A 14,392-nucleotide genomic window follows, 5' to 3' on the forward strand; every position below is an offset into this window, starting at 1 on the left:
TAAAGTTTTCAAATTATCAGTTTATTTCCATATGTCCAGGTGTAATGGTTCTCTTTCACAGCAAACATTTTGACTTGAAAAGTGCTCGTGTAATTAATAGGTATAACAATGACTATGCTCCATTGCATGTCCCAGTCATTCCAGTGAGTCAGCATGCACCATGCTTGGGTCGTGGAACTGACTCACCTAAATTGAATGCAGCCATCATTAATGTTATTAGTTACACCTGTACTTTTTCTGCTATGACACATCAACATTGCTGTTGTGCAAAAAAAAAAAAATATTATATGGATGAATTGTGTCATTTTTTATGAGAACAATTACTGTACCTTGATGGTAACATTATCAGCCCGTGGTCCTGATAGAGGGCAAAGATATACTTCACAGATGTTCTTGAAGTGATTTGTTATAAGGCCTTTTTCACAGCAGTGATAACTTTAACGATGGCTCTGTTCTATTCAAGTGTCCCACTAAGTCATGGCAGTGTGACAATGAGCCCCGAAACTAAAGCAGCTAAATGGAATTCTGCCATCATTAATTTTAATATCTACACCTGTGCTTTTCCTACTGACATGACAAAATGTCTTCTGTGAGAAGGGCTTACTTTAATAAGGCACATTTCTCAAGGAAGCTCTACATCCTGAGAAATCGAGTAATCCAGGTTACTTGTGGTGTCTGTAGTCATGGTAAAAACAGTGCAAGAGCGGGATAAATATTTCACTATCCTTCATCATAACCTCCCCTTTAGGTCCTTTCTGTATTCTCAAAAACTTGTATGAGCACTTAATCAGAAACAAAAGCCAGTGTGTTATAAACCTAATTCCATTATTTCTCTTACCCTCCTGTGTCCAGTTTCATACAATAAAAAAAAGAAGAAGATGTATATCCTCTGTCTTCTCACCATCAATATTTAATGCAGCGGTCAGCCTGGAAACAGTGTGACAGGCCACTGCTGATTGGCCAATGCAGATGGAGAAGTGACACTCTAAGCCCAGTGAAAAGGTCACATTCATAGTGTATTTAAGTACTTACTTCTTAAGTTTTATGAACATTTTATATCTCATTATTACTCAGCATTTGATTAGCGACTTTTGCATATGCCAACATGAGGAGCAATGTATTGTTATAATCCAGAGAGACACATCTATTCCTCTGTTGCTAAGGAAGAAATGTTATTTCAGCCAGGAGAAAACATAACCTTTATGGAATTGGCACCCTGTAGTCCCAAAGGGCCTGTGTGATTTCTTTAGGGTATATTTGTTATTTAGCTGCCATTATTGGTAAGGCTGACACACAGCTGGATGATAGCCAGAATCTCCGTGGATGAGAGGACCAGCAGACGCTATTATGTGTCAACCTTGCGAACCAGTTAGCTGCAGAGGCAAACAGCTCCAGTGGGAAGAAAAAATTGCAATCTTCAGTCTTCTTTTCTGGCCAGACTTAACTGCCCCGATTTCCATTCTTAGATGTTCCCTTTTTAGTTTTGCTGACAAATGACAAAAATAAAAAAATACATGATTAAAGTTCTAGAAGTATCCACGCATAGTCCCTTCTCTGTTGTGCTGCTATTAATATTAAATGAAAAGTCATGAAAAAGCAGGAAACTGCAACTTCAGAGGTGCTTTTTAGCTTGACATATAGTTCACACAGGATGTTTTTTTTAAAATGTTTTTAATTTACACATAGATGATAAACTCTGCTTTGCTTACAGACATCAGTATAACCGGTGACTGAACTGGGCCACCCTCTAATTGAATGACTACCTTTTACCATTAAACATTCACAGCCATTGTCATAAATAAAACATGTTTTTAATACATTGAAAAATATTAGATCTGTTTTTGACACGTAAATCCTCTTGTTTTTTGGTGTCTAAGACAGCGTGCACCTCTCCTGTTATAAATGTCTGAGCTGCATATTCTTTGCCCAATTTGCCAAAAGGGATTCAGAGTAATTGGTCACTCCATGTCGGCGAGGGGAAACTCGACACTATGCTTCTCAGCCCTGAAGGTTGTCTGACATTTGCCACTTAAAACAAGTCATTTCTTCTTCAATTAGTTGTCATTACATCTGGATATCATACTCATATCTCAGTGGGATTTTAAAGTGGAAAAGAAAGAAAAATGTGCATCGTGCTGTTGCATACCCAAGAGTTGCTTTAAACGTTTCAGCATGACGACCTGTAACGGCTTTCGTCAGAAATCTGAACCCCCGGGAAAACTACAGCAGGATACAGTTTTTGTGCTGTTCCCCTTTTCATATATTCATATTTGTTATTCAGCACCTAATAAAGGTGCATGTGTCTTCTTTGTCTGAAACATGAGGGGAGCCAACTGTGAGTCCTGATGTTCTCTAAACATGACACATTGCAGCGATGGAGGTTTAACTGCAGAATATTTGCAAGAGAGAGAGAACGGCTGCAGCATCAATTCACCCCCACCCCCTTCCCCCCTCACTCTCTTCTCTTCTCCCTTCTTCTGGTCCTGTCAGTTTGTCTCACATCTTATACATTCAAGACAGAGTTAACTGGGGCAGTGTGTATGTCCTGCTGTGTTTCCTGGTGCATTTCTGAACATACTGTATATATACATGCCTTCTACGCCAAGAAAATAGGACTGTTGTGCACTACCACACCCTCAAATTGGGTACATTAATTCAAGCAAATCCACACTATGATTTAGAAAATATAATCTACAATCCCTTTACTCCACCAAAATGAAAGCAGTGTTTCCAGTAGCAAAGGAGAGCAGTTACAGAGTTGGCAGTGGGGAATGTTTGTGCTTGAGGCCTCCTGCATTCCCATAGTCCCAGTGTGTGTGTCAGGATATAAATAGAGTTGCTCCACCACCAGAAAGCGGTGCTATAGGGTAGATGCCAGTCACCGCCTCAGTCCAACCCAACTCCTGTCCTGGGTGACCCCTGAGTCTCTGGACCACTGGCAAATGAGGAGCCAAAGTTGCAACAGTGGACTTGTTGAAAAACCTGACTGATGAAATGTCAAGCATCACATATTTTGCTGCAGTGTGTGTTACTCTTGGGCTTTGCTGGAGTGGCTGTTTGATACACATGCAAAACAGAACACATGAATTATTTGTACAGTAATGCAACCAAGGGCACATCCGGATTTCTTAAAGAAAAGCTTTAGGTTCAGGGAAATTATGCATTTCTCACTTTCAGCACATAGATGCAAAATTATTGCAGTGTGAGGCTACCTTCTTTTTTATCTTCACAGCTCAGGCTATGGTAGTTTCCTGTGTGCATATGAATGATGCAAAAAGATCAAATAGCAATATTAATGACAAGGACCGGCAGGAACATTTCATTCCAGTGTGTAGAGATGTGCCTTCAGGGCATAGTCCTGTTCTGCTTGATACACTCCTGACTGACAGCCTGGCGTCGTCTACTGACAACTGTACTGTATGTGCATGGTTGCGTGTGGGAACAAATGAAAAACAAATTAAGTAGAGAAAAGTTGTGGCATTGTTGAGTCTCTAGAGTCAGTAAATGCAGTCTCATTTTGCTGTAAGATACAGACTTTGCTTGTGCATGCAGAATGTTTCATTTCCAGCAAGGGGATGCTCTCCCCTCTGAGTATTCAACATTGTTTTTGTTTTGTTTGTTTTTTATATGTGAACAGGTATGTAACTCAAGAAACTCATTTATCGACATTTACCAGGCTGCAGATTATTATAATTAACTTCCAGAAATGTACAGTGCATAATATAATACACATTCAAGCATGCGTGTGTACTTCAAAGCAGGGATTTTGATCTGATCACAATATTTTTTTTTACAATCCCATTATGTAAATGAATCCTCAACAGTTATTTTCAATTACTGTGCACTGTGCGCCCACAGCTAATTGTGTTCTCATAACGTGCATCCAATGAATACTTTGCCAGGAGCTGCCTTTGCCTCATCTTTATTCAGGTAGCTCAACTTGATAGCATGGTTGTCGGCTCAGTGGCTCAGCAGTGACTGCACGTCAGAGCTAATTACACTTCTGATCAACAAGAGTTACAGCTGTTGAATAAAAAGTGTTGTATTGTCTTCAGCACCTTAAACACACCATAATCAATTCACTTTCCTCTGAGACATACTGTATGATGCCCGGGGCAATAAAATACAATGTATTCTGTAATACCAGGATGAATAAGGTGGAAATCAGATAATTTAAACTGAATACACCTACATTTTTCATTTCGTTTCATTTTCTATGTATTTCTGTGTGCTAGATATAGTACAGTAATACCAAAGCCACTAATATATACTGCACATTTTAGAGCTTTGTTGTTGTCTTCACAGGTTCTTATCATAAATCAGTGTCCTTCAACAGCTACCAATGTCCCCTCTTTTATGAAGTGCCACATATAATGTGTCTGATGTGCAAATCATTGCTTTGTATGCTCAAATAAGAAAGCATTTCTTGTTAATTAATGGCTGGGATATCTGTGGACCTCTTGTTCACCTCCAACTTTAATTACTGCTCTTCTATGTTGGAGACAATGATGAGGTCCACACCTCCATTTCATATTCAAAGATAAGACAAATGACTTAATAGTATTTTACAGTAGTAACAAATAAACAAAAAAATGCTACCCAAGACGCAACAGATAATCACATTCATTGCCATTTATTCTGCTCTTCTTTACAATTCACCCAAGTGTTTTGTATATGGAAAAGCCTGGCAATTATCCACAACTCTCAACCTTAATTGTATTCATTTGAAGTACACTTTTATGGTAACTGCATGTTATATAAGCACACGTGTTGCTGCAGGGACACAGCCGAGCACAAAAACAATGACCTCCCACTGGATCAGCTAGTTTCGATTGGCATTGAACATACGTACAGTACTAGCTCTAGATAATACAGTCAGTGGGAAAAGATTAAAAAAAAGTCAGATTACGTAATAATAAACCAACACTTTATTTAAGACACACTGATATTTTACAGTTCATGGATTCACTTTTTATGCTAAAATGAATATTACAGAAAACCTAGGTGCTCCATGGCAATCCTGTATTACAAAATTGGTATTGTAACACTAAAATACTCATCAATGCATATGAATCTACAGTATGCACTAAAACAACTGAAAATCTATGTACAGAAACCTGTGATTCCAAATTGCCTAAATGTGTTACTTTTGTCAGCATAAATAAATAATGTCAGTGTGCTTCCATTTGTAATCCTTGACACAACATTTTCTCCCTGAACAGAACTACTTTACCTGACAGCTCTCACCCTCAAGACAAACTGTATGTGCGTGACAAACACTGTCGAAAACAGTAATGCTGGGGTGGGATGTCAAGGGTAAAAGCCTTGACATCAATCTATTTTAATGTATCTACAAAACAATGAAACATCTTACAGTAAAAGAGCAACCCCAGCTTGGCAAAAATGAAGTTCTCCTTTTTTTCTCAGCAGATAATATGAACAGCTGCAATGCTTCACAGTTTACACAAAGGCCCAGACTGGTGAAAAAATGAAAAAGAAAACTACAATCCCACAGATCTATAAAATACAATATTAAAGATCAGTGAGTAACTCAGATGATGACGCACTTAACGCTAATTTTGCAAGCGGTCATGAAAACATTGTTTTCTAATCAACTTGTCATCACTAAACTGACAGAGCCAGCTGAGCAGCAAGGCGTAATGCTGCACTCTGTGCAGGCCTTAAATCTTGCTGTAGCAAACGGCATAAAGAAGGTTACATTCAAGATGTGGCGATGTAGCAGAGAAAGATGAGTTTAGAACTTCAGCTCCACACAGATACTGAGATATAGTTCAAATGTATAACAAATGCATGTCTTAAACGTACTAAAATAGGATCCATGACAAATAAGTCTGTATTGCAGCAGTATGCTACACTGTACGTTTGGGTATCTATTTGTGCCAAGCGGAATATTGCAGGACGGATAAAGGGATGAAATTAAGTACTTCTGTGACAACATTTTTCCTTCAGATACAAATCTTTGAAAAAAAAAAAAAAACACAGTAAAAAGTCATACAAACTTGCAAGTTTAGTATGTAAATTCTTGGAAAGTTATTCTTGATTGATGAGCAAATCCGATGTAGATAAAGAGAACTGGAATGTTTTAGCTGCACTCCTGCTGCTTGAACTTATAGTTTCAAGTTTCCCTAATGCACCGTTTCTAGTAGTGAATTACTTTCATTAATTACTAAGTGTTTTAAATCTTTCTCATGTCAAAAAATATACATTTCTACATTCAAATTATGTAAATACAGTAAAATAGTTTCTTTCGACATCTTGCGCCTTTTTTTAAGTTGGCGCCATTATTGAGCCTTTACAGATCATCCACATCAAAAGTACCATTATTTTTCCATTAAAAAAGATCTCCTTTTTTTAACCGATAAAATCTTTGGAATCATTTCCCTTTTTTCTCTGAGAAATCCCAAACAGTAATGTTTTTTCCCCCTGTACTCCTGCCTGGCTCCAGTACACGTGCAAACTGAGCTCTCTTTATTGACAGTAAAATGCAACGGGCCAGTCAGCACTCTGTGGTTCCCTTTTTTTAAGCTAGGCTAACCTCTACTTCCCTTTTCAAACAGTCCAGCACACATTAAGCCAGATAAATCAATAAATTATAGTGCTGTTTATCATCACACATGGATATTGAAATAGCACTGCAACATGTACAGAAAACACACACCCACCCGCAGACAAATATTATCCCTCACAATGAAGTGTGTGACAACGTGAAGTCCGACAAGAATAGTTAACGTCTCTATAAAGATTAACCAAAAATGCTGCAAAACAGACTGTAAAACTATGTTCTTATATGCAGAGTAAAGAGTTTAATGTTTTTTTCTATTTCTTATAATACTTTCTGCATATTTTTTCTCCTATGTCTATGTAATGTGTATTTGAGTTCTTTTGATGTGTGTACATGTTTTTCTTTTAAGCTGCTGTAGCACAGGAATTTCCCCAGTGTGGGATTAATAGTCTATGTTATCTAATCTTATCTTATCTTAGTTTCTTCTTGGGTTTTTTGGGTTTTGTTTGCACACATCATATTCAAAAATAATACTTTCAGGATATCTTTTTCTGAGCTCAGACAACTTTGTCATAAAATGTATTGTCTATTCTTTCAGATGCTTTGTTCAGGGTCGACTGCAAGCTCTTGGTCAGTCGACACACAATGGGAAAACAGCTGTTCTTATGTGTTGGCTACACTTTGGCTCATCTTTATCAAGTGTGTTAATTTAAGCTATACTGTACATCTAAAAACATTTACCTGATTATGTACATTCCACATACCTGTCAAGCATCTCTATTTATAAGATACGTACATGTTTAGGTTCTATTTTGTCACAGACTATAGAGCACTGCCCTATCTTTCAGCTAGATTTAAGAGACCAATTATTTTCTAAAATGTTCCTAAATATGCAATAAATATCACAGCTCATAATGGAGCGTATCTCCTGTGAGTCATAAATACAGCTGAAGGCTTTTCTTTTATCGCTGGCTATGTCTTTATAGTCACTGTTAAAATATTAATTTTCTCCCTGATTAATGTGCATACATTTAATCTCTCCTGCATAGCCCTATATTGTCAGTATTGTGGTTTGATAAAGAAGCTTGTTTGCTTGATCTGAATAGTCTCAACTAGTTTTACAAGTAAAATTTGCAGGGCTGAGCTTTGCAGAATGCCTACAGCTGAGCCTTGATCTACTCATTCTATCTACTTACAGTCTGGCGTGCATTACCCACTACTTTCCCATTTTCATCCTGCAATAGAGGTTTGCTGTTTCGATGTTTACTGGATCATGGGATCGTCATTGGGGGAGGCCAGAGTTGGCACGCTATCAAATGTCGGGGGTTTTCCCTCAGTGTAAGCTGTGGCTCTGTTGGACACAGTAGTGAAGGACAGGTGGTCGTGCTCCATAATGGCGAGGCGGTCCTGCGGCTTCTCCTTCTTCAGGTAGAACATCTTCCTCAGCTGCTTCAGTTGCTGCAGCTCGCAGAAGGTCTCCAGCACCACCAGCATGACTATCAGACCCAGGATCAGGTAGACTGACGAGACACATGTAGAAGGAAAAAGAAGAAGGGAGTAATTAGACAAAGTGACTAGCATAATTAAATGATACAAAATATTGAAATATCACAACAGCCAAAAACAAACTTTATAACCATGACAATAAATCACTTGAATATTCCTTTCTTTATGGGACTTAATAATTATAATAATAATAATAATAATAATAATAATAATAACACATTTTATTTATATAGCGCTTTTCAAGGTATTCAAAAGACACTTTTCAATAAAAACAATACATTAAGCACATTAAAAAGAAGTGAAACAATAAAACCAGCAAATAATAGCAAGTGAAATGTAATATTATTAGAGGGTGAAGGCTAATCTAAAGAGGTAGGTTTTGATAAGTGATTTGAATGTGTCCAGGTCAGTACAGTCACAGAAGTGTATGGACTTAACACAATGTATACTATTCTAATGTCTTTTTTATTACTGTAGAATTTTACCGGATGTTTTTTTTTGTACTATGGCAGCTGCTGTTGTATTTACACAGTGAGACTCTAAAAGATATTTTATGATTTATTTAAAAGTCATTCTTTTGGAAAAACAAGGTCATTAATTAACGAGTAATGCATTTCTTCACTACTGTCCCAAAACCTGTTGCTTACATGCACTGACACAAGAGGGCAGTGACTAACCAAGTTATAACAGAGCTTGTGCTTTGTCGAATAGTGAGATGTTCATTGATCTTTCACTGACTTGCTTTCATTTGATACAAGCAAACCATCTTTGGCAGCATCTAACATGAAAAATCCCCTTGCAACTCCCTAGCAACCCAAGGTGCATTTCTGTTTAAAATTCATTAGAAATCCCTTTTGTTACTGTATGTACACAGAGAAGTGCTATGTCTTAAATGCTTATCACAAAAGCAGTGACTGCTTAGAATCAAAGGCATGGGCAGAACAAGACAAACAAAACACTTTGAACAAACAACATGAATTGTCTTGCTCTTCGGTTATAATGATCCAAATAATGAGGTCACTCACGTCCGTTACGGACGTGTAATTCTTCACAGAGGAAGTTATACAAATGTGTCTTGCGTTATTTGTGGAAACAAATACATTCTGTCACAGGCTTCTCTTCCTACTGAATGACGTCTCTCTGGCTGGTGCGACCACACACACACCCCCACTCTTAGCGCAGATGACAGTTCACTGCAGTAGTGTTCGACATTCATGCACACCCACAGCTTGTCAAGAGAGCATGGGTTGAAATTGAATTTTACTTTATTTTTTTCCACTATTAGCACTGACAATGCTGCTGGCAGCAAGCTGCACAATCACCCAGAAAATGCAATCGATGCCTTGCTGCTCTCCATTAGGCTATGGCTCGTTTTGTCCCCTGCACTGCACTACGTTTTCTTACCTGACTGATTAACAGGCCTTTAAACAGCATGGAAAAAAACCAAATAGGATGTCAAAATGTTGCTTTTTCAGCAGCATACACCAGCTTAAAAATATCCAACGTGTAGAAAAAGCTACAGAATTTGTAACTGAACCCTTTTTAATGAGCTATGCATTGTTTAGAAGTTTGCAGTGAAAGGTTTTGCAGAATATATGCTTCCTGTTGTAACAATGTCCATGGCACTCTGTGTGAGCAGGACAGGTCATTTCTAATGCTGTAGGGGTTGATTTCTATTTTTTTGTTTTCTGTTTAGTTTTGTAATAGTGACCTATTTTAAAATCAAAAGTATATTGCTACCAATATAATTCCTACTTTATCTGTCAGGTAAAAGTATATGTCACATCTCCTTTTGTCTATAACCCAAAGCTGTAAAGTGCAATAACTGATCTAAATCAGTCAAAATCTTATCCATCAGTTTATGCCAATACAAAACCAAAATGTTCTTAGGAGGAACCAAATATATTGGAATGCTATCTGTGTATTTGTACGCATGTGTTTATTAACTTTATTAACTTTTACTTTTTTTTTTTTTTTTTTTTTTACACACGTTTTCACTAAACAGGTCAAGAAATAGACCCAGCAGATTGTGTCACATGCGTCACACCCAGGCAGATCAAAGTCCACCATCATAAAACATGCTATATGGGATATTCTAACATTAATTCTGAGACATTAAGATTAAATTGAACAAATTTAGACTATCCATATACTACATGTTGCACAAATGATATATGATGTTATTAGGGTTATTTTGCTGGATAGCATGCTTCCTGTTCTTCCAGTGCAAACAAAGCAAGCACTCATATCCTCTTTGCAACGTGAAGTGTTAGAGTTTAGGAGAACTGTGATCCTGAAACAGACACAATGCCTGTCGTCTGTTCTGTAATATATTTTGGCTCACAGCATAAATGGTTTGACAATGTAAATATATGCTGTTTACAATGACTCACTACAAACACGTCAATGAGGATGAAAAATGGACAGTAAGCCACCACCTTGCTATGGAAATAGCTCAAAGTACGAAGAATCATCAGCACTCACCAGTGATCCCCACTTTGTAAAGCTCCCTGAACCTCTGATTAGTGGCCTCTCCAGGTACGTAGTCACCCAGACCGATGGTGCTGAGGGAAATGAAGCAGAAGTAGAAGGACTCCAGGAAGTTCCAGTTCTCTTCCAGCGCTGAGAAGATGGCGGCGGGGATGAGGAAGAAGCAAGAGACGGCCAAAGTGGCGAGCAGAGTGGCATGTACGATAGCCACCAGTGGCTTGGACAGGCCCCAGCGCCTGTGGATGTACATGACCGGCCTCCGCGTGCTGAACACCATGATCCTTTGCACCACAGCAGTGAGGAAGAGGAGGGTAAAGGGGATGCCAATCATTGAGTAGATAATGCAGAAGGCCTTCCCGCCATCGGACAGTGGTGCTGTGTGACCATATCCTGTAGGAAAACAAACAGGACAGAAGAATATTAATATGTGTACATGTGTGCACTCCATCTCAACAGGTTTGGAATTCAGCCTGTTTTTGGCTTATAGAAACTAAAATAGGTTCTTCAGCAACCATGTTAATTTAATGCCCCAATTTAACTGAGAAATAAAATAACAGGAACAGACAGTCGCTAATTAAGTATAATATGCATTAAACAGAGGAACAGACAATAAACAAGGTACAGGCTTAATTAAAGCATTCACAGGCAGGTAGAGGATAATTACTGAGAACCGTCTCGAAGTGATGTTAATGTGAAGGAGGTATTGCTGGTAAAACCTACATGTTCTTGTGAAGTAGACCAAAAAGAGTGTTAAAAATACCATGGCTCACTAACAAGAGTGTGCAAATGAGGAAATTGCAGTAGGTTTGCTTGTGATGTGTTGTTAAATATCCCAAACAATTCACTTTCAGCTTCTGCTTGTTATTTATTAAATACAATGCAACTACTTTCTGTTAAGAATAAGATCAATGTACGGCTGCACACTGGTTTTCCTCTGGTGAGAATTAAAGGCAATCTCATCATGGTGTCTGGTACGTTTTTTTGTAACTAGTTAGTGCTAAAAAATAATGTGGGAAAAAAATAATTCTGAAAGTTCCATTGCAATTATTAAAAGTCACAAAACCACAAAACGTTTTGAGACTAAAAATGTCAGAGCTCTATCTGATCTACATGTCTGTAAATTCTCTGTTTAACCATCAACAGAAATTTGAGGAGACTTAAAACAGGAAAGGTTTCATGCAGCCAGAAAGCCACTGCTGTACCGTTAGGTATCAGCACAACCATTTATGTTGAAACCTCTGAGATAACTGCAGCCTTGTGGTAAGACCAAAGTTCTTTAGGTATCCTGGCTGACAAGCTCTTGCAAGCCATGTCCTTTTGAGCAAGATAAGAGGAAAAGACTCTATGCACAGTGTTGTGCAAAACTGCCTTAAAAGAAAAACTACAAAACTATGTGTTTAGGTTTTGCCTAAATTGGAAAATGTGATTGCCTGGGGGAAGAGGGAGACGATGTTTATATTGAACGGTCTGAAATGTGTGTGCTTCAGTGCCTCGCATTGGATATAGGCCTGCTTCTGTCTGGAATACTGCAATATGGGCCCTACTGTAAATTCTGTAAGAGGGCTGTTCATTTACAGTAATGTAAGGCTATATTTATCAAAGGCTGTACTGACTGCAAGGCAGTGTACGCTGTGCCAACATAAATGCAAGATAGAACACATAGCTTTAGCTTCCGTAGGCCTAAATAACCAGAGAATCAAGAGCAAATGCAAGAAACTGCAAGGTTTGTGGCCTCATTGAAATAGTGACATAATTATTGTAGGCTAATGTGTCTAAAATGGCAACAATACCCTACAATTAGGCTATCACATTCTGCATGAAACATTTTAGTTTCCACTACCTGACTATAGTTACATTCAGTAGGCCCAGGTCAGACTAAGGATGTTTTGCCAAAACAGGAGCACACATAAGATTAATGCTGGTTGAAAAAAATAGAGGCCTATTCTATCTTATTTTGCGCACCTGGTCGGCTGCATGATGCATCAGCTACACTGTCCAGCCTGAGGTTATCGGCGGTGACCAGCACTTACCTGTGGTGGACAGCACGGTGCTCGCAAAAAACAGCGCAGAGGTGAAGTCCCAGTTCCAGTTAGCTGAGGCGTTATTGAGGATGGAAACCCCATAATTACTGGCATCCAGGGCTTTCTTTAGAAAACGTTCTAGACGTTCTTCGGATAGACATTCATTTTCCTGGAGGAACTGTTTTTTAATGGCCCTCAGCTCCTGGCGCAAGAGGTCTTCATAAGGCAGCTCAACCGAAGAAAAGACAACAGCGCCGAATATGAGATAAAGGATATACCCCAAGACTAGAGATACAAAATACCACGTCGATTTGTGACTTTGTATCAACCGCACACACGAATTGCTGGCTAGAGACTGAAGCATTTTCAAGAGGTAGCCTATCACCTCGGTGTTACGTTACGGGTTTATAATATAAATATAATAGGTTACTAAACTGACGTTATTAATTCAACCGCCTCACACGTTATTTTAGCGAAATATATCCTTAAGAGAAGGATGTTGTTACAAAGCTCAAATGAGGATTCTCTCTTCCCCCTCCGCGAAACCTGCTTTGGCATATGAGGCTTTCAGGTGCTGTCGGAAATATCCGAATTTTCGGATGAGAAGAGTAGGCTATTTTGACTAGAGAAGCTGAGATCCTCGATGGGATAGGCCAAAAGAGCACATTGGTGTCTACTTCCTAAAATGATTCAATTTATATTACTCTAGCCTACAATTTACATTTTATATTATTCAGAAACACTAAGTTAAAGGCTACTGAGTGTAGGTTAATTATGGTATTTCCGAGATTCAAATGACAATGAAGGCAGCAAGTGATGTGGCTGCGAAAAAGGCTGTATGACGTAAGAATCTCTCTCCTCCCAGGTAGTCTGATGATCCGGTTTGACGTCTTTCAGTTTCAATTCAAAGCCATCGAAAATGTCAGAAAGCTATTGTCATTATCTTCTCGCCTGTTGTTTTGTAACTGAAGATGCTGATCGGGAACAATGACAATGAAACGCCCTAGGGCGCAGAATGGAGCAGGTTGTGTGCAAAGACATATAATAGGCCTATAGTCTATGGGACAGACGTGGTTTAGGAATAGTAGGCCTATCGCATTGCCAGACCTTCAGGAATAACTGATTAATGACTCCTTAATATAAACTTTTAGATTAAATTAAATGAAACTCCTGCTATAGGCCTACTCCTGGGGATTTTTAGTGTGTTTGGACTCAAATTTATATTTAGGCTATATAGGCCTAGCCTATTTTCTTGTCAGTATTGGAATGTAGGCTAAAACTTACAAGTAGCCTACAATTCAGAGGTTTTTGAACTTTACTTGAGAATTTATTGTATGCTACTTATACCTCTACTCCATTACATTTTGGAGGCAAATCCTACTTTTTACTCCACTACATAAATGAATAGATTTAGTTACTAGTTACTTTACAGATTTAGATTATTAATGCAAGATATAAATCAACAAATAGCCTATAGTTAGATAATACAGTAGTTTAGAGAAAATCCCGCACACTGACCATTACATAAGCAATAATTTATTTAGAAGAAAAATACAACGTTTCGGTCTCAGACCTTCATCAGGTAAATTCACACATTCACCTCAACCATAGCCTTAAATAGTTTGGTTGACTAACAAGGACCAATCAGGTCCAGCTCTTGAATGACGTCATTCATTCACAAAGTGGCACTCCCATCCTGAACTGTGAACAGGAAAAGGCAAAAAAATATGTAGATAATACAGTAGTGCAATGGTGCAGAGTACAAAGGGTGTCAGAATAAATATGGGATGATTAGTGTAACAGGTTGCTTTATATACATGAGGTAGGTGGATATGACAGTAGGCTATACAGT

General features: G+C 38.3%; 1 protein-coding gene across 1 annotated transcript; it reads right to left on the reverse strand.

The window, feature by feature from the left end:
- Positions 1-4,905: 4,905 nt before the first annotated feature.
- On the reverse strand, positions 4,906-13,192 carry kcnk1b (potassium channel, subfamily K, member 1b). Its single transcript, XM_039783600.1, has 3 exons — positions 12,550-13,192; positions 10,514-10,909; positions 4,906-8,043 (listed from the first exon to the last, which is right to left on the reverse strand). Exons 1-3 carry the CDS (start codon positions 12,902-12,904, stop codon positions 7,787-7,789), a joined length of 1,008 nt encoding a protein of 335 aa, XP_039639534.1. The 5' UTR covers positions 12,905-13,192; the 3' UTR covers positions 4,906-7,786.
- Between the last annotated feature and the right edge of the window lie 1,200 nt (positions 13,193-14,392).

The sequence above is a fragment of the Perca fluviatilis genome, chromosome 19 (assembly GCF_010015445.1).
Source record: "Perca fluviatilis chromosome 19, GENO_Pfluv_1.0, whole genome shotgun sequence".
Taxonomy (NCBI): Eukaryota; Metazoa; Chordata; class Actinopteri; order Perciformes; family Percidae; genus Perca; species Perca fluviatilis.